Source organism: Notechis scutatus, chromosome 5, assembly GCF_049901735.1.
Source record: "Notechis scutatus isolate UNSWTSFEM ecotype Mainland chromosome 5, rNotScu1.2, whole genome shotgun sequence".
NCBI classification, from domain to species: Eukaryota; Metazoa; Chordata; class Lepidosauria; order Squamata; family Elapidae; genus Notechis; species Notechis scutatus.
Window position 1 is genome coordinate 85,256,676 of NC_142013.1, and position 26,696 is coordinate 85,283,371.

At 37.4% G+C, this 26,696-nt stretch overlaps 1 protein-coding gene across 9 annotated transcripts in view; it reads left to right on the plus strand.

Annotated features, from left to right (window-relative positions):
• LIMS1 (LIM zinc finger domain containing 1) overlaps positions 1–23,499 on the plus strand; it is an 82,618-nt gene extending 59,119 nt beyond the window's left edge. For 4 of the 9 annotated variants that reach the window (XM_087967216.1, XM_087967218.1, XM_087967214.1 and 1 more), the window contains exons 2-11: positions 165–324; positions 3,615–3,681; positions 5,527–5,647; positions 6,523–6,672; positions 9,854–10,004; positions 11,514–11,606; positions 14,645–14,693; positions 17,508–17,583; positions 18,735–18,928; positions 21,926–23,499. In XM_087967216.1, the coding sequence (XP_087823342.1) occupies positions 165–324; positions 3,615–3,681; positions 5,527–5,647; positions 6,523–6,672; positions 9,854–10,004; positions 11,514–11,606; positions 14,645–14,693; positions 17,508–17,583; positions 18,735–18,882 (1,015 nt within the window). In that variant the 3' untranslated portion in view covers positions 18,883–18,928; positions 21,926–23,499. The remainder of the gene's footprint in view (positions 1–164; positions 325–3,614; positions 3,682–5,526; positions 5,648–6,522; positions 6,673–9,853; positions 10,005–11,513; positions 11,607–14,644; positions 14,694–17,507; positions 17,584–18,734; positions 18,929–21,925) is intronic. The other 5 variants (XM_087967217.1, XM_087967219.1, XM_087967215.1 and 2 more) reach the window with 2 other exon arrangements.
• The last annotated feature ends 3,197 nt before the right edge of the window (positions 23,500–26,696 follow it).

Genomic DNA, 26,696 nt, shown 5'->3' on the forward strand with positions numbered 1-26,696 from the left:
TCTCCATTGGCTGGTAAGGCCAGCATACTACAAATGATTACCTTTCTTAATAAAACCCAAAGAAAAGACTTGCCTTCTTTATTGCCAAGCTTGAATAAGCTGCCCCTTGTCGCAAACACATGCTCATCTGAGCTAGGTTCTCATGCAGTTCTCTTTTGTTACAGCAACATGGCCAATGCTCTTGCCAATGCCATGTGTGAACGCTGCCGAGGAGGCTTTGCACCTGCAGAAAAGATTGTGAACAGCAATGGAGAGCTGTACCATGAACAGTGCTTTGTGTGTGCCCAGTGCTTCCAGCAATTCCCCGAGGGACTTTTTTATGAGGTCAGTTCCTTTGACTTGTTGCTTCTGCATTTAGAAATTAATCCTTGTTCCAATGTTTTGTTTCAAAAATAGAAGATGACACTTTTGAAATCAGGTAGAGTTCAGTGATCTATCTTGCCTTGGAACCACAGTGCACTCTAGAACATCTTATATTAGAAATCTCAAATTCAACATTTGATAAAGCATTCTGGAAACCAGTTCCCAGCCTCACATAAGGTCAGCCTTTACCATCTTGCTTCTCTATTGGAGTGCTGGGCTCATAACTGCTGGAATTCCAGGATAATATAAATTTATTCATTCATTCAATAGTATCACTATTGACTCTGATGGCTGTGATTTTAGCAGCCTTAATACCTCTAGCAGCTGCTGTTAAGAAAGACTGCATTAGGTAAATGCATGTATCCATTTACCGTGTGTTAAATTATCGTGGATACTTGCAGTACTTTTATCTTTGTAAGCTTTTTGGAGTCACCAAAAGTAAGTTGGGCAGCCAGAGAAATTTTAAAAAATAAATAAATATTTATCAACTTCCTTCAAGAGCTTAAAATTATTCCCTCTTTTTCATTTCAACGCTACAACAGTGTTATAAGCTAAATCTGGGGTGGGGGGTCTTCTAGTGAGGGTCATGGATGAACATGGATTTTAATTCTGGTTTCCTTGATTAACAGCACTCCATTCATGTCATCATAAGTCATCATTTGCAAAATTGGTCATGTAAAGCTTTTGTTTAAAGGACATACAGTGCAGCAATGCACAAATGAATAATAGCAGTTTTCTCGAAGCTCGTATCTTGGTGTCAAAAAATCCAGAGTGACAAAGAAACAATGATTAGCTATCTACAAATGCTAACCAGGTAGTATTTTTTAATAAGGGAGATTCAGTTTTCAAAAGGATTGCATTTCTTGTTTTTTACCTTGTCTGGAACTCATCTTCAATTAATTTTTCAACAGAGTCGTTTTGGGTATTGTGCTACAACCTGAAAACATATTCAGATGCTTTCTACAAGCTGCTGATTGTTCTAAGACACTGTTCTAAGACACTTGTGGTGAATCATAGAGATAACAGGAATTAAAATGTAATCCTGATGGAAACTTTTGCAACAGTCAAAATATTTCTGCTTACTTTGGTCAGGATAGCTTCCTAAAGAAGAAATACTGTTTCCTGAACTAGTACAAAATGATCATGCCCAACCAGCTGAGACAGATGAAAGCCAATTTTAACTTTACGTACATAGCCTGTATATTATTTCTTCTATGACAATGGAACTGCTCTGTTGTACATAATGTGAAATTTTAAGCAGGCTACAAAAAAAGTTTTGATTTAACCAATGAACTCCCTGTCCCAGAAAGGATTCCTTGGTTTAATCCAGAGTTTGCAATCTTTTCCAAAGGTTGGATATTTTCCTCTGGAATTTTTCCAGAGGATTTGCCCACAGTATACACAAGGATCTCACCTTCAAGGGTCTTGAACCATATTTAATGATTTGCTTTCTTTTGGCCCAAATTAAGAATGTGTATTATGCATTGATAGCACCAATACCTTACAATTGACTATTTTGTTTAAATGACCTATAATACAATCCTAACAAAATTCGTTTTATTGTGTTAGTTAAGGGAGTACCCAGAATTTGGGTAAATTCTAAAGGTATGCTGCTCTTTTACAGCAACTAGTATCTAGTATTGAGAGTCTGGACATGTGTCAGTCTCAAACAAACTTCATTGAAAAAATAGATATTTATAATAATCTCTTAATATTTTTAATAGATCAATAAAATCAAAGTAGACACTTCCAGGACATCAGGCATAATGAGTCTGTTTAGATACTCCTTTTTACTGTACAAGACTGAAAACATGCATATATTTATCTGAATTAGCATATAGTATTTGAACTATATAGTTCCTTTTTAATTCCTGCAAAATAGTGTGACCATTTAATACTAGTAATGCAGGAAGTACATTATTCTTCTGCTTCCTTACACATTGTATTTTTTTAGATTTATTTTTATTCTGCCTTTATTATTTTTATAAATAATTCAAGACAGCGAACATATCTAATTCTTTTTTCTCCTCCTATTTTCCCCACAAAAACAACTCTGTGAAGTGAATTGGGCTGAGTGAGAGTGATTGGCTTTAAACATGAAATAATTTTCATGTTTAAAGCAGGATTAGAACTTATTATTCCTTGGACATATGCCCTCTTAAAGTACTTGTACGTAAGAGCACTTATAGGCCATTTGGATTAAATCTTACATCTGAATGTCCACAGTGTGTTCTGGTACAGTTATAATGAACTATTTAGATAACTGAACTTTAATAAACTTTTTTGATAGAAGAAAAACTCAGAATCAAATTCAACTATACATGCTCACCAGTTTAACTGTGGTTTTCTTGTGACAGTTCATGGGTGTAGTAGTTAAGGCGATGGCTTAGAAACCAAGAGACCGAGTTCTACTCCTGCTATTAATTTTTTCCTATATTTAAGATATTTAGTTCACTGAAATGTTCTCTCAAGCTTTAAACTGCTGCTTTGTGTCTCGCAAATTTACTGTACACTTTCATGTTTGTTAGTAAACATGCACTAAATTGCTCAGGTTTGCGGTGCTAAATATTCACTTCAGCAGAACTCTCATTAATTCATTAATTTGGAAATATTCTTTGCAATTATCAAATTGCTTCTATATAAGAGTTACATAGGAACAACTGACATTGAGCAGATTTAAGTCCAGAGAAGCAAATGATGGGATAGAACCAATTAAACAAACATGCATATTTACATACTAGGATTATCCATAATATCAGGCGGTCTGATATCATCATGATGCCATGGAAATGGCTTATTTATTTCACATCTGCTTGAACATAAACTCTGTTTATTCTAATACATTATCACATAACTTGGAAAAAAAGGTGATGTTCTCTAGGGCAAAATAAAGGCCGGACACAAACATTTCCATCTTTCCAAAACCATTTGCCTAGAGCTCCCTTTCAGGAAATGTAAAGGACGGAAGAAATATATAGCTGACAAAATATGTTTCCTGCATTGAACGCTAAACAGATGTTCATGAGGAGAATGTCTCTTGATTTGTGCCCAGATGTTGATCAATTCATCAGAAGCATCATTCCTTACTTACTTACATTATAAAGTGTACTATGTAAGTGTAGCTTGATCAAATATAAAATCATGTTGGAGTTTATCTTATTAGAAATCTTAGCAGTTAAAAGCTATAGCCATAATATATGTGGAATCATACTTACCTCTTCTGATAGCCTGGCCTATTTGTCTGTTTTCAGTTTGAAGGAAGGAAGTACTGTGAACATGACTTTCAGATGCTTTTTGCCCCTTGCTGCCATCAGTGTGGTGAGTTTCAGAAAAATATATTTTTAAAGGTCTATTGGCCTTTTACAGTGTTTTTTTTAAAAAGCTGAATAGTTATTTAAAAAGCAAGGCATATGTCTATTAAAAATGTTTCCTGTTGTCTTCAGTCTGTATCTTCAATCTGTATCTGCAAATGGAATTAAAATATATGAAAATCTTGGTTGGAGAGGGCTTTTCTCAGAATATGACCATACGCCAGATCGTATTCATCCAAGAACAGTCATTAAACGATTTTCCAAATTCACAATCAGTTGACACAGAAACATTCGTTCTGTAATAAAATACAGAATATCTTGCCTGAAAGTCTTCTGTGCATACATTTTCATGCCATGAAATTAAGCTGAAGATTTTGTTAGAAACACAATAATGTTTAAACCCAACTTGTACCATTTTGATGTGAAGTGGACGTTGCTATTGGGGGGAGGGGGAAACAGACTAAAATATCTATTTTCCCTCGGTCTGCCCTTAAGCAAGAGCATCAAGGCACATAACTTAAGTAGAATGAGATAATAGTCTGTTTATCAAGTGCAGACATGTTGCTTCCAGGAGAATGGAAATTCCTGCTGTAAAAATATAGAATAAAAAAGAAAAAAATCAGAGTTACTTTCAGTAATATTATGAGGAAAACAAAGTAAAAATTAGAGTGTACCGATATGCCTGCAGGTATTTGTGTTTTGCACCTGCATATATATAAGCTTCTTGATAAAGTCACTCAAGTTGAGGAAAAAGATCAGAAGCACACATTTTGATTGTGCTTCTGTTTGCTGGGATTCATTGAAGCAGTGTTCATTCCCAAGTCAATCCCTTCTGTCAGCTCTGAAAAGAGATTAATTTGCTGTACCTGCCATAAATGCTCTTCTACAATTATTAACATCTTTTTCCACAGTTAACTGAATCATCTATAAAATATTCTCTGTATCTGATAGATTCTGACCTATGAAGAGTTATGCCACAAAAATAGGCTAGTCTTTAAGGAGCCCCAAGATCCTTGTTGTTTTACTCATTCATGAGAGACCCAAGATAATGTTAGATTCAGTGGCCTGGAAGAGGAGGAACGAAACAGTTTATTTCTATTAAGGAGTGCCCCTCACCAGCCAAAACGAGTAAAGGGTATTATATATCAAAGCTACTGTACATAATGAGAAATAGTTTTCTGATTGAAGGAACATGTAAATGAGACGCATAGCTTTGAACTTGTACTGATTTTTATGTTAAGGATTGAAGCTCAGTTATTTTTAACATTCCATCAATCTTGCTGTCAGTCCTCTCATCTTACTGACATCTTCCCATTAAATAAAAGCTGAATTTTAATATGCATATTGAACAATTGAAAAACCACATTACAAATTGATATACTTTGACATGTCAATTACTTTTCTAAATCTACCAAAATATATCAAATTATATTAATAGATTAAATCCAAAGTGCCATATTTACTATCTAAATATGATGTAATTCCCAATATTTCTAGCAATCTGTAATGCAACAGTTACATTCATTTATTTTGCTTTATATCTGATCTTGACAGGATATAAATAGGATCAAAATTAAATACCAGTTTATATTTGGCAAGAAGTTTGGACAGCCATTTGTCTAAAATGGTATAGAATCTGCTTGAGGGAATTTGGACAAGACCTCCAAAATCCCTTCCAACTCTGTTAGTCTGTTATTCTGTTAGACGTCATTTATCTAAATATAGTTATAAGCTATGAAAGTGGATAGTGATAGTAAGACGACAGTAATGTTTTATTTCTTTATTAAGCTATCATAATCTCCCATCGTAATAATTTAATAAACTTGTTTTAATATCTCCTGTTGAATTTTAGGGGAGTTTATAATTGGTCGGGTTATTAAAGCTATGAACAATAGCTGGCACCCAGAATGCTTCTGTTGCGATATCTGCCAACAGGTACTGGCAGACATTGGATTTGTAAAGAATGCTGGCAGGTCAGTGTTATTTCTCTTCCCTTGATTATAAATCTGAACATAGTGAATTTTTATAACATTTGAAATATTTGGAAGCTTCAGTTGATTCAAAATGTGGTGGCCCACATGATTTTGTGCAAGCCTAGTTTTGCACATGTGTCAACCTCTTCTGCAGGATCTGCATTGGCCACCAATCTCCTTCCAGTCCAATTCAAGGTGATACTTGTCACTTCAAAGCCTTATATTAATTGGGACCAAGTTATTTGAAGGATCATCTTTTCCCAGTCAGACCTACCTGACCCACAGAGCAGGGAGACAGAGAATGCTACGAGTTCCCTCTCCTAAAGAGGTCCATCTAATGGAACAAACAACAAAGGGCCTTCTCCATGGTGGCTCCATCTCTATGGAACATCATCCTTGCAAAGATAAGACTGGCTCCCACTTTGACACTATTTTGCAAGACCCTGAAAACAAGGTTCTGCCAAAGGCCCGGAGAAAGATACGGGGCCCATCAAGTCGTCCATTTGATTGTTGTTGCCAATTGGATGGGGAATTATTGCTTTTTGTATTGCTTTTATATTGGGATTTTATTCTTGTAAGCCACTCGGAGTCACTGAGAACAAGTTGGGCAGCCATATAAATTTTCTAAAATAGATAAATCACCTTTACCTAATAATGTCAAAATCAAGGCAATGTAGTCTTTTACACTGCTGATTCAAAAATAGAGATTTTAATGTAGGCAACTAATCTTATCTTTTCTTGTAAGGAAAGGGCATCATTTTTCCTTACAAAAAGTTGTTAATTTTCTGATTGCAAGACTGAAATAAAAATTCAAGTTGAACATTTCCCCCCAATATTCTGATATTTCTTACTGTTTATTCCTTGATTTCTCTTAGACATCTTTGCCGTCCTTGCCATAATCGGGAGAAAGCCAGAGGTCTTGGCAAATATATTTGCCAAAAGTGCCATGCCATAATTGAAGAACAGCCGCTTATCTTCAAGAACGACCCTTACCATCCTGATCATTTCAACTGTGCCAACTGCGGGTAATGGAAACCTAATATGAAAGAACATTTAAGTGTTGGTATCACGATGTTTGATAATCAAATTTGAAAACAAAATATCCATTCTCATCAAAGACAAAACAATGAACAAGTTATTCCATAAACAATACACATCCCAATCTTGTGTAAATTCCATTGTATTCAATAATTAAATCACCAGTTATTTGTGCACAGCACTGACATCATAAAGCTATGTTAGAATCAAACAACATATAACAGTAATTATATTTCTTTTTTTTTTTGATGATGATGATGATGATGATGATGATATTATCCATTCAGTCACGTCCCACTCTTGGCAATTCTTTGGGTCAAGTGTCTCCACATCTTCCAATCTTGCACAATTTCTTAGAGTTTTTCTATGCTCTGGTTAGTATCAGCTTTGATGGTCTCTAGTCACCATGTTTTTTGACAACCTGGTTTCCTTTTGCCACTACAACATAATTGCTATTACATAATACACTATTACAACATAATTGCATCTTCCAGTGAATTGTTTTTAAATTAACGATAAATCTGATAGGGTTTTTTTCTGAATTCTTTTCCTATCCAATTCCCGTCTGGATTACAAAGCTCATATCTGGATTTCACATTAGCAAAAAAAGTGATCAATTTTTCACATAGAAATTTCAAGTGTGGATTCCCCAATTAAGCTGTGCTGAGGCAAAACATTAAAGAAAGTCTCCTATTTCTAGACTAGATGCCTAATCCAGATTGAGTTCCTTGCATTTTACTATACAGTTACAATGAAATAAATGTTATTTTTGTAAAGTAATATCTATTGATTCCAAGCCAATTTCCTGATCAAGTATTGTAGCTTTAATCACTGTACTTTCCTCAGTAACACCATTTTATGTAAAAAGTGGTTGGTCTTATTTAGGTGCAGGCCTGCTCTTCATCTTTGGCTCTTCTATCAGAATGTCTCCTTTTCTTGGGATAAGGGATTCTAGTATACGTGAACAGCACAGTAGTGCTTACGCAACCACCAGAGGTGGTATTCAGCAGGTTCTGACCAGTTCTGGAGAACCGGTAGCAGAAATTTTGAGCAGTTCGGAGAACTATCAAATACCACCTCTGATTTTACAGTATCCTTCCCCTGCCACGCCCACCAAGCCACGCCCACAGAACTGGTAGTAAAAAAATTTGAATCCCATCACTGGCAACCACTCATCTGAACTCTATATTCTTTTCTATTTCATGGCAAGATGAATATTTCATTTTGAAAGTCATGCACCCCCAAAGTCTGTGTCTAAATCAAGATGGGCAACTTTGGCTTTCCTGAATTTCCAACCACTCTATCTCCAGAATGAGGAGTGGTGGTTCTCCTTTGTCAACAATTGGATGATTAAAACTCTCCTAATCCTGATTTAAACATTACAGTAATAGTCTGAGCAACATACAGGTGAAACTCGAAAAATTAGAATATCATTTATTTATCTCAGTAATGCAATTTAAAAGGTGAAACTAATATGTGAGATAGACTCATTACATGCAAAGCAAGATAGTTCAAGCCGTGATGTGTCATAATTGAGATGATTATGGCTTACAGCTCATGAAAACCCCAAATCCACAATCTCAGAAAATTAGAATATTACATGCAATCAATAAAACAAGGATAGTACAAAGAACAATATTGGACCTCTGAAAAGTAGAAGCATGCATATGTACTCAGTACTTGGTTTGGGTCCCTTTTGCAGCAATTACTGCCTCAATGCGCCGTGGCATGGAAGCTATCAGCCTGTGGCACTGCTGAGGAGTTATGGAAGACCAGGATGCTTCAATAGCGGCCTTCAGCTCTTCTGCATTGTTCAGTCTCATGTCTCTCATCTTTCTCTTGGCAATGCCCCATAGATTCTCTATGGGGTTCAGGTCAGGCAAGTTTCCTGGCCAATCAAGCATAGTAATCTCACAGTCATTGAACCAGGATTTGGTGCTTTTGGCAGTGTGGGCAGGTGCCAAGTCCTGCTGGAAAATGAAGTCAGCAACCCCATAAAGCTCGTCTGCGGAAGGAAACATGAAGTTCTCCAAAATCTCCTGGTAGACGGCTGCGTTGACCCTGGACTTAATGAAGCACAGTGGACCAACATCAGCAGATGACATGGCTCCCCAAATCAACACAGACTGTGGACTTCAAGCATCTTGCAGTGTGTGCCTCTCCATTCTTCCTCCAGACTCTGGGTCCTTGGTTTCCAAATGAGATGCAAAAGTTGTTCTCATCAGAAAAGAGGACTTTGGACCACTGAGCAACAGACCAGTTCTGTTTTGCTTTAGCCCAGATAAGATGCTTCTGACGTTGTTTGTTGTTCAGGAGTGGTTTGACAAGAGGAATACGACATTTGAAGCCCATGTCTACGATCTGTCTGTGTGTGGTGGCTCTTGATGCACTGACTTCAGCCTCCGTCCACTCCTTGTGAAAGTCCCCAACACTTTTGAATGGCCTTTTCCTGACAATCCTCTCCAGGCTGCGGTCATCCCTGCTCCTTGTGCACCTTTTTCTTCCACACTTTTCCCTTCTATTAGTGTGCTTTGATACAGCACTTTGGGAACATCCAACTTCATTTGCAATTACCTTTTGAGGCTTTCCCTCCTTATGGAGGATGTCAATGATGGTTTTCTGCACAACTGTCAGGCCAGCAGTCTTTCCCATGATTGTGATTCCTACTGAACCAGACTGAGAGACCATTTAAAGGCTCAGGAACCTTTTGCAGGTGTTATGGCTTAATTAGCTGATTAGAGTGGGACACTTTGAGCCTAGAATATTGAACCTTTTTACAATATTCTAATTTTCTGATATTGTGGATTTGGGGTTTTCATGAGCTGTAAGCCATAATCATCTCAATTATGACACATCACGGCTTGAACTATCTTGCTTTGCATGTAATGAGTCTGTCTCATATATTAGCTTCACCTTTTAAGTATTACTGAAATAAATGAACTTTTGCACGATAATTTTTTGAATTTTATCTGTATATCATTCTAGACCAATATAATAGATTAAAAGACCGCCCCGTGTCTAATAAAGTGTGTTCAGTGATCTGTACACGCACCAATTACTATGTTTTTGGGTGAGGAGAATGACTTTTTCAGAGAACGTCCTGCCACATTTGAAGTGACTTTATTTCAATTGCCACGGCTTTATATTCTTTCTTTGATTTCTGAACAGAAAGGAACTGACTGCAGAAGCTCGAGAACTGAAGGGGGAGCTGTATTGCTTGCCTTGCCATGATAAAATGGGGGTACCCATCTGTGGGGCATGCAGGAGACCCATCGAGGGGCGAGTGGTAAATGCTATGGGCAAGCAGTGGCATGTCGAAGTAAGCTTTTTGTTTCTCCGTTAGTGTATTTATGGGTATTTTCAACCTGGAAGGTTCAAGAAGAGTCTTCAAAACATTTAATAAACCCAATGCCATTTTATAGAGAGGAGCCTTTGTAATGATATAAACCAGGGGTGTCCAACCTTGGCAACTTTAAGACTTGTGGACTTCAATTCCCAGAATTCCTCAGCCAGCTGGCTGAGGAATTCTGGGAATTGAAGTCCACAAGTCTTAAAGTTGCCAAGGTTGGACACCCCTGACTAAACCATAAGCTTTTCCATTGTAAGAATGTAAATGTTGGACTTGCTGAACTGATAGAAAAAGAAACAATCTTCTGAGAGCAAAAAATTAATGCTGATGCTATTGGAAATTTTTCCGTGTGCTTTTTAGTGGAATTCATGCTAGTCAGAAAAATGCTATTGGTGTGGGCCAGTATTGAGTGAATGTAATTCAGTTTTAATCTTTCTTATTTTACATATTTTTACATGTGCTGTATTTTTATCATTTATTTTATACCCATCTGATTTGCCCGGTGTTGAATATTATATGTTTATAATTTGAAGGTGCTTCTGATACAAATAAAGAAAGAAGTAGAACTCATTTGCATGTACTTGAAATCTGAGTGACTGGTTTCAAATACATATGCTTTTATCACCTGTTAATATTTTAAAGATAGCTTTTCTAGTATTGTAGAATTATTATTTAATTTCCCATTGCACATTCAGTTGTGGTATTAAGCTAAGAGAAAGTGCAAGACCCAGAGAACATTCATAGACAGAGTTTTATACAAAGGACTGCAGACAGCAGGTTCTGTTTCGATATATCAGATCAATCTGAATTTCTGGATCACACTATTGTTTATAACAATGTGAATTCAGGAGAGAGTAAAAGAAGAAAAGAGGGCCAGTTATTTCCAGATTGTAGATATGTGCTGCATTTTTATTTCTTATGAAGTACATGGAAGGCTCTTGGAGATCCTGGCCTAATTCAATGCACTGCGTAGGCCAAGGGTCCTGTTATCATTACAGCATGAAAGTCTCACTTGAGACTTTCAAGAAGAAATTGAACTGCCATTTGTCAGAAATGGGCGGGAGGGTTGGACTAGATGATCTATAAGGTCCCTTCCAACTCTGATTATCTGTCTGTCATCCATGTAAGTGGTTGTGCAATATCTGTCAAATGTCTTCACAAAAAAAGGACTTCTGAATAACTTTCTTCTAAATTAGACTAGCAAACTATTGGAAAGTTTCCTTTTTACTAAGTCAGTGTAAGTTGGATATAGAAACACTTTGTAAACAATTAGTTAAAATTTTGGGTAAGGAAATAGATGCTAAGCTAGTGGGATTTATTTTTTTACACAAGCAAGAGGAAGTCCAGCCTTCCTATAGTTTGTCCCTGTGATTCTGTTAAAAAGGTGAAATTTAATTTGATATCTTAATATTTATATACAGTCTGATGCTTCGTAGAAAATTATTTTAAGAGTAAAGGTCACACCTTTTTATCCCATAGCATTTTGTTTGTGCCAAGTGTGAGAAACCATTCCTGGGTCACCGTCACTATGAACGGAAGGGGCTGGCGTATTGTGAAACCCATTATAATCAGGTATGGTTGCGTCTTGCATTTTCTGTTTTAAATCTCACCAAGGGATTCTTAATACCTTAAATCTAAAACTGCAGTTCATAAGAAATAATGATGATATATGCCTACAGCAGGAGTGTCAAACTCAAGGCCCGGAGACCAGATCTGGCCCACAGGGTGCTTAGATCTGGCCAATGGGGCCGACCTGGAAACAGCAAAGAACCGGCCCACAGTGCCTCTGCCAATGAAAACAGAACTTGGGAAGGTTGCATACGGCCCTCCTGAGCTCTGTTTTCACTGGAAGAGGGTTGCAGGAGGCCGTCACGGCCGAAAACAGAGCTTGGGAGCCTGATTTTGCTGGCAGAATGCTGGGGCCACCACAGGCACCCCTGACATGAATGACATCTGGCCATGCCGACCCCAGCCCTCCAAGGTAAAACACAAGTCTGTTGAAGCCCTCAATGAAATCGAGTTTGCCACTCCTGGCCTACAGTGACCATATGTCTTTTCTTTCAGAAAACTTCCTATAGATTTATTTATTTTCTTGGTAAAGCAAAATTCTAAATCTAAACAATTACACTTTTTACCTTTTACCTCTTTGAGATCTGTCTTATTTTCAGGCTTATCCTTCCCCCCACCAAAAGAAAATATGCTCATTTTTTGAAGGTATTAACAGTTTCCTAATTTCCATCTTATTTTTTTGTGAGACTAAAGCAAGTTTCAAATTTGAAGTGGGGGTTTGTGTATTTGTTTGCTCAAAACACCCCATTTCTGCTTTAAAAGAGTTAGAAGTATCTCTTCATGATCATTCTAGAATATTCTGCTTCAAGTATAAATCTAGTGATTTGAACTTGCCCATTTCAAGCTCAACACACTTGTAATAATTATAACCTGGTTTGAATCTAAACAAGTTAGCATGTGTTGAATGTCAGTACTTGAATTCATACTGTGTAGAAGCAGGCATTCCCATAGCTTTTCTTTTGATTATTTAGAAAGAATAGTAAAATATGTGATTTCCTAAACCAGTGTTTCTCAACCTAGACAACTTTCAGATGAGTGGACTTCAACTCATTTGAAGTCCTCCCATCTTAAAAGTTGCCAAGGTTAAGAAACACTGTCCTAAACCAAGATTCCCCAAAATTTGTGGGTTGCAAGATAAAAATGAGTCCCAAGTACAAAATAATGTTTTGGGTCATTTAGTATTTTGACTGAAAGGAAGCTCATTTTATAGAAAAGAAACTGATCAGGCTAAATGATGATTAGCTTGCTCAGAATACTGAATGGGAGAATTGGACCTCAAATCCAAAATTAGTCTTTTGAATTCACAATTCTCTTTCTTGTTGAGGTTCTCTTCCTCCAACTTTTTTCTCATCTTACTCTCACAGCATTCAAGATCTACTCAGTCTAGTTATTTTTCTCTCACCATTGCCACTTTTTCCACACATGCTTCACAGACCCACCCTTGCTCCTAGCCCTTCCTGTTTCTGAGCACTACCACTCCCTGGTTCTCCAAATTCAACTGCATAACATTTCTTCTTCTTTTTCTCTTAGAAAAAGTTGTTTTCAGAATGTTGGCATAGACTCAGAAGCAGAATGTTGGTCTTTAGCTGTTTGCCCTCTTGCTTTTTCTAAACTGAAGAATGCCACGGGGCTGTATACGTATTGTGGGGAGTGGAGGCAAGAAAAGCTGAAATTACTTTTAGGGCAGAAAAAATATTTTCAATTTGACAAAGATTTTAAAATCAAGAATAGCAGGCCAATCCGAGGTCTCTATGATGCCCCTAGTTTTTTTATTATTCAATTATACACTTTATATTAGTGCCCAATTGAGTCGGGACATATTCAGAGTCCTCCACCAAGTGATGACTTGGAGTCTCAGCTTTATTCATTATTACTTTTTACAGAATACAAAATGTGTCCCAATCCCTGAGAACTCTGGGTGGCATAAAACATCAACAACAAAAAAATAATTCAAAATTTAATCAAAAATACATGCGAACAATGTTCAAAATTTAAAAAAAATTTAATTGGAAACATGATTAAGAGTATATGAAATGGGTATGACTAACAGGGGACATTAGGACAGGAACGGTAGGCACATTGGTGCTCTTATAGACCTCTTAGGAATGGGGTGAGGTCAGCAGTAGACAGTCTGAGGTTAAAGTTTTGGGGATTTGGGGAAGAAACCACAGAGTCAGGTAGTGCATTCCAGGCATTGACAACTCTATTGCTGAAGTCGTATTTCCTGCAATCGAGTTTGGAGCAGTTTATCTTAAGTTTGTATCTATTGTGTGCTCGTATGTTGTTGTGGTTGAAGCTAAATAGTCATTGACAGGTAGGACATTATAGCAGATAATTTTATGTATTATGCTTAGGTCAGAACGAAGGCAGTATAGTTCTAAGTTGTCGAAGCTGAAAATTTCAAGTCTGGTGGTATAAATATTCTGTTACGAGCAGAAGAATGGAGGACTTTTCTCGTGAAATATCTCTAAACTCTCAATTGTATTAATATCCGATATGCAGTGCAGGTTCCAGACAGATGAGCTGTATTCGAGAATTGGTTCAAATTGTATTGAATTGAATTGTATTTGAGAATTAAATGGGGGATAACATCAAACCTTGGGACATTCCGCAGCTGAAAGATCATGGGTGTGATTTCTTCCTCCCTCCCTGATCAACCAAAAAATTACTACTGAGGAAGGAGACTAACCATTGCAATACAATGCCTCCTGCTCCCAACCTCCCACAGCCAGTCCAGAAGGATACCATGGATGACAGTATCAAAAGTCTGAGAGATCAGGAGCACCAGGATGAATGCACCACCCCTGTTGCAGCTCCACCAGAGATCCTTGATAGTAATCATTGCTGTCTCCCTACTATGCCCCCAATCTGAAATTCAACTGATATAGCTCCAGATAATCCGTTTCCTTTAAGACTGTCTAGCTGCCATCCAACGGCTTTCTCTACAGCCTTCCCCACAACATGTTTTTAATATGTTTCATTATTAATTTTACTTCTAATTCAAATTCTGACTCGGACTTACGTTTTCTCCATTTCCACAGCTCTTTGGTGATGTGTGTTTCCACTGTAACCGGGTGATTGAAGGAGATGGTGAGTTTCCATGGATATGTACAAGTAGTCTTTGACTTACAACCACAAATGAGCCCAAAATTTCTGTTGCTAAGTGAGAAATTTGTTAAGTGAATTTTGCCCCATTTTACAACCTTTCTTGCCACAGTTGTTCAGTGAATCACTGCAGTGGTTACAGCAGTGACACGGTTGTTAAATGAATCTTGCTTCCGTATTGATTTTGCTTGTCCGAAGGTTGCAAAAGGGGATTCCATGAGCCCGGGACACTAACGGTCATAAAAATGAGTCAGTTGCCAAGTGTCTGAATTTTGATCGCGTGAGCACTGGGATGCTACAATTGTCATAAATGTGAAGTCACCTTTTTTTTTAGTGCTGTTGTAACTTTGAATGGTCACTAAACAAACTGTTGTAAGTCGAGGACTACCTGTACTTTTCTCATCATTGAAACATTCATTTCAAAGTAAAATACCCCAAATACTATAGTCGTGAAAATACCCAAGATGCTGAACATGGGTCTGAAAGCATTTAATATATTTTATTTATATATTCCTACCAGTGATACACCACCCATTCCCTCAGTGGATGCACAATGCCTGATAGCTTCAAAACTTTTGAGCCTATGAAAATGTATGATTTATGATATGAAACATATGAAAGTAACAATAACATCAAAGTGTGTGCATCTTAAAATTAAATCTATCTAAGACAAGGGTCTTCAAACTTGGCAGCTTTAAGACTTGTGGACTTCAACTCCCAGAATTCCTGAGCTAACTAACGTGCCTGGAGGATGAATTCTGGGAGTTGAAGTCCACAGGTCTTAAAGCTGTCAAGTTTGAAGGCCTCTGGTCTAAGATAATATTATTATTTTCTATGCATATTCTTGCTGAGATTTATTCCATGTGACTTAATGAATGTAAATCCAGGGAACATCTTTATAACCCTAAGCATGTGGATTATTACTGTGGCAAAGATAATAATTATAACAGCAACAGTATAAATTGTGTCTAGAGCCTACAAGGCTTAATGTCTTAATGCAGCTCTCAATGGATCTTTCAAGCAATGCTTTTTTTCTCCTTTCAGTCAAACATGTCCATAAGTTGCCTTTTAATCAGAATAATTGTAGCACAATGGTAAGGGTTAGGCTTAGAGAGCCAGATTGATTTTGAGAGACTTAAGTTCTAATCTGTTTCAGGCAGCAAAAGCCGGTTGAATGATCTTGGGCCAGTTAACGTCTCTCAGCCATGATAGCAGACTTGGGCAACCAGCCAGTCATTCAATTCATGTTGCAAGGAAAAAGATAACAGTAGTGAGACAAATGTAAAATAAATGTAAATAGGCTTGCTTATCTTCAGCAAGGCTTTTAAAACCATATTCTAGGGAAATGGTTCTTTGGACACTCATTATAGTAAGAACAGAGTTTTTGAATATAAGATTGTTTCCATTCGTGACTTTCAACATCAAGAGAATATGGATTGTGTTCTAGGCTTTTTTTAAAAAAAAAGTTTAGACTACTGCTGATTAGAAATGCCCAATACTTTTTTTTCTCTAGAAAAAGTGGGAGACAATTTTTCTAAGACCTTCAGTCTATGATTGTATTTTAGGCACGGCTTAAAAGTTTAAATGAGACTATGAAGATTTCATAATATTGAAGTTATACTTTTGGACCATTTTTCTGGTGATCTATAGTAAATAGTGATTTTTTTAGTAAATGAATTAGAATATTTTGCTTATCTAATATAGTGCTTCATCTTGAATGCCTTGCAAACATATACAATAGCATGGTAGTTCTAGTAGAGGGTTGTCAAACTCCTAGCCTGAGGCCAGATGCATCACATGCTGGCCACACCCACACCTGGTTTAGTGAAGGGAGGGAAGTCCCAATAAGTCATATGACACTGCCGTTCTAGTAGATCTACCATATTTGTGCTGAAAATTCAGGACACCCACTAGGTGCCAACAGAGTTAGAGTTTGTAATGTCTTCAGTCTGGTCATCTAAGTTTGGGGAAATACCGATATCATAAGGCCTGGCAATTCCTGAATCATTCTATAAGGTGTTGTAGACTTTCTACTACAGAACACAGGGCAGACTACTTTAGAAAGATTTCCCTAAAAAAGAACATTTAAAAATTGTAGGCTTAAGCAAATGCAGTAAAGACAACAACACTTGGAAATAATTCTGCATGTTTGTTTTTGGCTGATAACAAATATAGAATATAAATACATGCTTTCAGTCTTTTTACAATTTTAATATGTTTAGAACCAATTTGGTGAACAATTGGGAAGGACTAGATAGTTACAAAATAATGTAAGGGAAGCCAGGTTTAATCCCTATATTAAACACTGGGTGGCAACAGCAGAAGAAACGACTACTTACCATGTCTGGGCTCCAGGCAGTAGTGCCCGCAACAGATATCCGTTCCAGTTCTGTCAACTGTCCTGTGACACCAGTTGCTGAATTTAGCCTGGAATCAGAGCATTTAGGACAGGAATAGACAAGCTAGTGTTCTCCAGAATTTTGAACTGCTAGCCCTGTAATCCCTTCCTCCTGGCCATTCAAGATGAGGCTTACAGATATCGATTCACCATATCAAGATGTTATGTGTCCTGATGTAAGGGCTAAGTATGGTTGTGATGGTGCTGACAAATGTCCCTCATCACAGGATCAGTATTAAATTTTGCCTATGCAAATATGTAAAGTTAGACTACATGATGATTTGGACAACCTTGTATTTGTTTTTGTCAATATTAGTTCCATGACATAGGCTTTGAATGTATGATAATAAATGCAGTCAGTTTTGTTTGATTCATCTTGTCTTTTCTTTGCTCTTTTGTAGTTGTCTCTGCCTTGAATAAAGCATGGTGTGTAAACTGCTTTGCATGTTCTACTTGTAACACCAAGTTAACACTGAAGTAAGTATATCTGTTTATGGAGATAATCACAGAATTGATGATGTCACTTGTAAATTGAGGCCTCCCTTGGAAAATATTTATGATTGTTACAGCAAGTCTTGAGGAAGAGGTGAAGGACACCGGAGTCTTGTCCAAACAAGACAGAAGCTAGGTTATATTCTTTAATGCTGTCATCTTTCGTCGGTGTTTACTTAGTTTCAGCAGCTTATAATATTGTTTGCTTTACATTGTTGTGGAATAGAATAAGTAGAACTGTGTTGTGGAGAACAGATTACCATAAAGTTCTATTGACTCTGCAGCTGGATGGAAGTCAAAGAAGTTCAACAGCACAGAGCAGTTCAGGACACAGCAACTGTAAATGTAATGAGTTGTTCAGGTTGCTCTTTTAACACAAGAGATTCAGAGTATTCCCCCTCCCCTTATAGAATATCTGTAGTGCATTTGGGACATGTCTAATGTCTTTGGTAATCTTTGATATAAGACCACAGTTGCATCTGGAACTTCCATTGCTAATTTATGCAGTTGTCAATTGACTTGTGCCTGATTTTATGATCATGGGCATCACATGGACCACACAATTGTTAAGAAAATCTAGCTTCCATTTGGTTGGGACAAAAAGGATCAATATAGAAGGTCTCAGAGTATATCTTTAATAGTGTGTTTAGTTTGGCAAGATTTCTATGGATGAGGAACAATAAAGGAAGCTGCTTAGATGTAACTCTGCGTGTTTTTCTAGATTTTTGGAGCCTGATGTAAGTATGTGCCAGGTGCTTGAACTGTGATCATGTGATTGTGGGGATGCTGCAACAGTCTTATGTGCAAGGACTGGTCATAAGTCACTTTTTGTAGTTCTGCCGTAGCTTTGAACTGCCACTAAATGAATGGTTGTGAGCCGAGAACTCTCTCTAGAAGAGCTGACCTTAAAATGTTAGAAGTGTACTCCATGGAGGAATGCACTTTTTAAAAAACTTGCTGTGATAAAAGTATTTTGTAATAATTCAGTCCATGGAAAACAACAAGGATATCTTTTCCTATGAGTATATTCACTACTTTCTTTTTATTTCTATTTTTCTGCAGAATTCTTTCTACTTTACTTGTATCTTGATTCTTTCTTGTTCTCTCCTCCTTTCCTTCTTTGCTCAACCTGAAAGGGACAAATTTGTTGAAATCGATCTCAAACCTGTCTGCAGGCACTGTTATGAAAAAATGCCAGAAGAATTTAAGCGGAGGCTTGCCAAGCGGGAGAGTGAAGCCAAGGACAAGGATAAACATAAAAAGAAAAAACCTGTCTGTCTGTAAAGCTTTCCTTTCTACCTTTCACCAACTGTGCTCCTCCCTTTCTTTGGTTAGTTTGTGGAAATGTTTCCTTTATGCTTCTTTTATTCCAGTGCTCAAAACTGTTCTTTTTTTAACTATCTAAATGTTTAAGTTCAACACATTTAAGTCCCAGGTCTAGACTGATAGGCCCTGTTCCCTGTGATCAGACTTGCCTTTTCCTCCCCCACCTCAGCAGTTTGGCCCAAGAAAAATCCTTGATTGAGAAATGCTTTTCTGCAGGTACAGGATGTACTCTTTCTGCCAAAGCAGATTATATGTTGTAATTCATGTGGAGATTTATATCGAAAGTGGATTCTTCCAGATAAGTTTGGCTTTTGCTTTGCATAGTTCATTGTAGAAGTGTGAGTGTAAAACTTTGTATTTTAATTTGTCATAGCCCTGTAATTTCTGCTGTATCCAACCTATTTGTTCCACGTCAGTTAAGGAGGAAAAGATAAAATGGCTACCTGAAATCTTTTGATTGGTTCCCAAAGCATCATTTACCTTGCAGTCACGAAACTATTGGTTGAAATTCATTATTCATTCATTCAGAACAAATCTATTGAGAAAAATGTGCAATATATTAACTTAATACATATCTTTTTAAGGTAATCAATTTATGAAGGTAATCAATTCTCTCTTCTAATGTCAGACATTAGAAAGAAAGGCTTTAAAGAAAGTTATTTTAAAAAGCATTTTATATCATGTGCTCCAAGTGTGAAAAATAACCTTTTACCGTGGAGATCAACTTTTAGTTTATATAGTCTCAGGATGTGTAAAGTCATTGTATATGTTTTCCATTAACACTATCCATATAATTCTACATGCTAATGTTAAGAGGTGAGAAAGAATTCACCCTTAAAAAGAGAAATGTTTGGTGAAACATTATCTGAAGCTTGTAGCTCTCTATTTCACACATGGCTCCGGAGTAGAGGGTGCAGTTTTAAAATCATTTTTAAATCACTTTCTTATGCAAATATTAGTACAAAGAAGCTATACATATGATCAAATTATACTGAGAAGGCTCCATTCAAAAGTTAAGTAGGAAAGGAAAAATAGAAATGGGGAACCATTAGCCTTCTAAATACCAATCTTTTCTCAAAGTTGCAGTCGTATCTCCAGGATCAATTCATTCATCAAAATCAAGCATGTCAAATTTGCGCCCATGGGCCAGATGAATCATGCGCTGGCCAAACCCACCCCCGTTTTAGCGAAAGAGAAAAAGTCATGATACATGACGTAATGTGAGTTTGACACTCCTGATCAAAATAATATACGTCTCAATGAAAGACCCCCCCTCCATTGCCATGTGCACACAACATAATAAGTGTGATTATAAAACCTTGCAAGCAATGCTGCTTTCATTCATGGCACAAATGTTTCTGCAACACGTTTCAATGCATTGGTCATACTTTTCCTATCAACAGATTTTTGCTGCACTTTGAGAACTTTCAACCACTTTGGAAAGCAGGGCAACATTGCATAAATTAACTGAACAGGTTAGTTCTTCCAGCTGCTTTTATCAGCTGTCAAGGATGACCAAGCATCACACAGTTGGCTTTTGGCAGCTGATTTCATTGATCTTCAGTTCTTTGATGTGCTCTTCCTGTTAGCAGCTGTTCCAAACAGTTGGAAGTTTTAATTAGGTGCCTAAAATGCTCATCTTCCACCCTTAGCAGTTGGCCGAAGCAGTCACTGTTTTTCAAGAGCTTTCCTGGTTCGTAAACATCAAGATGGCAAAACTTATGAAACTGACAAAGAGTCATAGAAAACTTAATTTTTCTGTATAATACTGTATATTGGAAGATATGGTGGTAAAGAGAATCATGCCAGAAACAAAATATGGTATTTATGCTGAGGTAGGGTGGTTTTCTGGGAAAAAAATAAAATAAAACTATTCTTACTATAGCAACAATATTCTTTAGTTTTAATAGGATGGAGAGATTTATTGGAATGTGTTTTCTGACAGATGTTAAACAAGTCTCGGATTGTATAATGTTCTGCTCCTGATTTAAACTGAAATTTTTGAGGACTCATTTTTAAATGTATGTATGTACCGTGTTTCTCCAACAATACGGCCTCCCCCAATAGGAAGTCCCAGCATGTTTTATAGGCATAAAATCAAATTAAGCCCCTCCCCCAAATTAAGGCCTATATTAAACATGTGAAATGGGGGGGAATGGCAGGGGGGCCCTTGCCATTAGGAAGTACTTTTGTTGCATACCCGGATATGGTGCTGCCTGCGTTGACTTCAGCGTTGGTGGGGCACTTCGTATCGGGAGACCTTCTGCCACCGTTGCTTTCCCTTCTTCCCATGCAACCGGAGCCTGGCGGAGACACTCGGCTTCAGGCGCTCCTGTCGCCGCCTTCCCTTGCTCTGCCCGGTGCCAGGCAGGGATAGCAGCTGGGCGCTTCTCCCGGAGTGGGCCGATCCTGCGCTGCTGCCCCGAGAGATCTGCCTCCCCATGTGGGGTTGGGCTGCCCTCTCGGGCAGGGGAGGCTTTGTCGTACCAGTAGTAGGGCATCGTTTTTAAAAGAATTGGCTTTGCCTTCGAAGGCGAAGGGAAGGCAGCGACAGGAGCGCCTGAAGCCGAGTGTCTGCCAGGGTCCGGTTGCAGGGAGGAGCCCTGGCTGGCCGCATGTGGCTGCGCCAAACGCCGTGGTGTTGCTCTAAACGCCGCGGAAGCACAGGGAGAAGGGAAAGCAACGGTGGCGGAAGGTCTCCCGATACGAAGTGCCCCACCAACGCCGAGGTCAACATCCAAGCCGTTGCCGCCCACCCGCCTGAGGATGCAAGGGGGGGAATTAAGTCACCCCCGAAAAGACGGCCTAGCCGTTTCTTCGGGGGTCAAAAAAAAAATAAAGCCTGGCCTTATTTTGTGAGAAACACGGTATGTATGTATGTATGTATGTATGTATGTATGTATGTATGTATGTATGTATGTATATGAAAATAAGTTAACTTATGGTTAACTGTGAATATTAATTTCTATTGTGATGGTTAATTTTCAACTTTTTTTTACAGAAATAAATTTGTGGAATTTGATATGAAGCCTGTCTGTAAGAAATGCTATGAGAAGTTCCCACTGGAGCTCAAGAAGAGACTGAAGAAATTGGCTGAAACTCTAGGAAGGAAATGAGATATTTCATCTTGCTATGCAAATTTAAGGAAATGAGATTCATATTCCCACTTATTTTCATTGTGTCTATGAAAATCTATGCTCTTAAAAAAAATCCCTCTGCATGACTAGCTTAATATAAAAATATATACCTTGCCATAAAATCTTTAATGTCTTATGTAATGCTATATGTACCTTTAAATTATGTATTCTATGTTTATATAAATTTTTAGATAACTCAGTCTTAAGTGGAATATTAAAACATAGCCTTTAAATTGCAATAGAGATCACTCTATTGGGCCACTAGTGCTGATCTCAAATGAATAATAACCTAGCATAGCCGCCACTTATCTAGAATTTTCCAAATGTGCTGAGCTTTTAATTTCCAAAATTCTCAACCAACCCAACAGATTAGGAAAGCAAATTCTCTTGGCTAAAAATCCAGATTTTAGGAACATGTGCCTGCCAGGAAGTGACTGCTGGAGCAAACCAAGTAAACCTGTAAAGCTGGCAATTTATAAATACTAACCTGTAAAATCCCATTGAATTCAATGGCTTTCAACTCTGTAGACAGATATAGGATTACATGGTTAAGGATATAGAAAAATATTAGAAAAATTCAATACAGGTCAGGATAATTTAAAAAAAAAAAACCAGACTTGTGGCACGAGGACTTTGAAACATATTTTATTTAATAAATTTTATATTTCATATTATTTAGAATCAAAATGAGATGCATTTCCTTTGATTCTAAACTGTCATCTCTGGTGTTAAAAATTATGAAACAAAAGACTAGAGATTTTTTTTGTAGGCAGTAAGTTCTTGTTTAATCTTAGCTTATGAACTGATAAAACTATAGTTTTCCAATATTATATTGCTGTCTTAGGAAAATGGCAACAGCAAACATTCTCAGTATTTAGAAAGTTTATATTTTATCAGGATATCTTGTTGATTCTGTCTGCTAGCTTGACAGAAAGAATTCAAGTTATTGAGATATTTTTTTTAAACTAGTCAAATTGGGGATGAATTGTGTACTAAAACCTTAGCTCAAACTATTACAAATGCAGAAATGATTTGTTCAGAAGTTTCTGATCATGGTAAATATTTGAGAACTATAGTGAATGCTTTCAGATTCTGGTAAGCCTGAAGCCCAAAGTGTGAGATGCCAACATATTTCTGTGTCAACAGAGGTCAACTACTTGAATTTTGTAAAGATTTTTTTCTTGGATCCTTCGGTATTTTATTTCCCTGTGCCTTAATTATGCTGTATATTTACAACATTAATCAAAATATTTACTCATATTATTTTATTAGAAAATATACGCCTTGTACTCTAGGAAGTAGCATATACTAAACATTTTGAACTTTGTTTTAAATAATGGAAAGTATTAAGGATGCAAAGCACACTTCCTTTCTCTCTTCAGCTCACTTATTTTTAAATTTTACATGAAATAAAACCTGAACATATTTCAATTATGGACATGCATTGTCTTAATGAATCAACAATATAGTGACAATCATTGGTTATTTACACTTAGGCAGGACCTAAATAAATATTGCAATCTTCAGAACTCAGAAATAAAATCCTTTGAGTTCAATGGTACTTAGCAGAGGTGGTATTCAGCAGGTTCTGACCTGTTCTGGAGAATCGGTAGTGGAAATTTTGAGTAGTTTGGGGAACTGGCAAATATCATCTCTGACTGGAGATTTTACAGTATCCTTCCCCTGCCACGCCCACAGAACTGGTAGTAAAAAAAATTGAATCCCACCACTGGTACTCAGGCTCATAATAATCAATTTATCTAAAATAAGCACTTTGAACTCAAAGGGATTTATCTATAAGTAAAAAAAATAGATTGCAGTTTTTGTTAAATAAATTATGATTTCCAAAGTACAATATATATTCTCACTAATAAACTATCTTGAATTTTACAACTGTGAAGTTTAAAAATGTTAAGTATAAAAAAATCTTAATGCTAAATAACATACCTATCCAAAATCAAGTATTTAAAGAGATTAAAGCATAAACCTCAATCCTATTTTATTTCTATAGTATGAACAATAATTAAAGCACCCTACTGTGGAGAATTGTAAAATCCAGAATGTCCTATAGCAGGGGTAGACAAACCCAAGGACAGGTATTGCCCTAGTGCAGGGGTCCCCAACCACCGGTCCGCGGACCGGTACCGGCCGCGGAACAACTCCTACCGGGCCGCTGGCTTGCTGGCGCCGCCATCTTTTTCATGAAAAAGTGCTTCCAGTGAGCTTTTCCGGGTAGAAAGCTCACCGGGCACGTTTCATCAAAAAGATGGCGGCGCCAGTATTCGGTGAGCTTTTCCGGGTAGAAAGCCATTTCTACCGGAAAAGCTCACCGAGTGCTGGCGCCACCATCTTTTTTATGAAACGTGCTTCCGTGAGGTCACCGGAAGCACTTTTTCGTCAAAAAGATGGCGGCGCCCAGCTGATGCCGGTACCGGGCTGCGGCGTCAAAAAGGTTGGGGATCACTGCCCTAGTGCATCTAAGCTGTATCACCAAAGTTCAACAACAACCCATGGAGATATGTCTCTTAAAGATAATTGATATGAAGATTCTTATATAGAAAAAAAAAAGAAAAAAAGGAATTTTGCAAATATCTCTATTGAAAGTATTGAAGAATTCTAGCTTGGAAGCAGTCAGGTTTTCCATCCTACAGAAAGGATTATTTTGTGGCAAGGTTTAGAAATTATTTAAGAACCATCCAGGTGTTTTTATGTGGCACGTGTTCATCTATCTTTAGTTTTTAACTTGGTGGGGGAAAAAACTAGTGTGGAAGGTTGATAGCCTCCAACATGAGAAAACAGATGTGTCTGATCTATATAAAATTTAATGCACATAGATCAAATATGGATATTTATTGGAAAAACTATGTGTAATGCAGTCAAGTTGTATCCTAGTGCCATTTCTCCCCCACCAGTTTCCCCCACATCATCTATTGGCTAAGGAGCTACTGTATTCTGTTATATGCAGATAATATGGCTTTCAACCACACAATTTGGTTTATGCAGACTTTGAAAAGTTTGAGCAAATTGCAGGTTACAGTCTCATAATTAATTGTCAAGGACAGGAGCTCTCCTAATTATTATGGTGTTTTTGATTACAGTACTTCTCCAACAAATATTTTAAATTTCTAATATATCCAGTGTTTTTTAACTATCTCAGACTGGAGTTCCCCATCACTACTTCGGTATGCTCAGATAGATTAATGATACTTTCACTTTTAGACCTGCTTTTAACTCAGAGAAAGTGGATAAAAATAACTTCTTCCTTGAACATCTTGGAATTCAATCCTTCGTCAAGCTTTCCTCATGGACTCCCAAATTGTTCTTTCCAAATGCTTCACTTTCCACTAGCTAGCTAATCCACTGCACTTTTTTGATTCAGCTTACTCCTCAGTTGCAAATTCCTCCTTGCAGTGATCCTTTCTCCAATTGTTCCTTGATTTACACATTACCAACCCACTGCATTTGCCCTTAGGTATTGCCACCACTAAAACCTAAATATACCTGTTCATAAATGACTTAAATTAGGCAAAAAGCATAGCACTGGGAAGGACAAAAAACCTGAACCTCGATTACTTTATAATGTCCCAATCAGGCAAATCACCTGGCCATCTACCCTAAAACCAAGATAATGGGGTTTTTTTTTCTCAAAAGACAAACAGAAATGTTTTTTTGATGACAATATATTGGACAAGTAAATTATTTGAAGTATCTTGGTATTTATTTTTCCCAAAAGTAAACTTTTACTTTTGCCATGATCTCCACACATAACTGATGCTAAAATGAGGACCATGTCCCAAGGCTGAGGATGGAAACTCCGCCACTGAAGACAGGCTGAAATATATCTTCTGCAATTACATGAACTGTGGTTCGTCATAGACAATAACAATGTTTTGTGGTCAGAGCCACAGTTTACCAAGCCTGTGCCCTCCACTTAAGTAGAGCTCAGTAGAAGCATGCCTGACAGAAAAGCTAAAAAGGTGAGAAAGGCTGCCAGTGTACTGGTGTTCATTGATATCAGCCAATGAACCATCTCTATGGCATTCCTGCTATTTCTATTACTCTTCAGAGTGACGAACAATGCAAGAATGGCAGGGAGTCAGATACATTCCTAAACATTATTCTCACTATCTTCTACTGACTGTTAATTTTCAGGTCTGATGGAAAGGAAAAATCATGGTCTACCAAGTTGGCCAGATAACCTATCCTAGGGTCAATCCCTAGGTTAACCTATATACGAGCCGTGGTGGCACAGTGGTTAAAATGCAGTATTGCAGGCTAATTCAACTCAATGCCAGTTCGATCCTCATCAGCCTTCCATCCTTCCAAGTTTGGTAAAATGAGGACCCAGATATGCTGAGTCTGAAAACCGCTTAGAGAGGGCTGTAAAGCACTCTGAAGCGATATATATATAAATCGAAGTGCTATTGCTATAATGGGGTCTGAATATGGCTCTGAACAGCTATCACCCAGATCTTCTGCAAATACAAATACATTCCATTTATTTATCCACATTAATAAAAATTCTAAAGTTTTGCTAAGGTGGCAAGGGCTTGGACAATATAAGCCTTTCGGCTGAACCCTATCAGAAAGAAGACAAAGCTCCCATTAATACTTTCCAAGACTGATGAAATATTG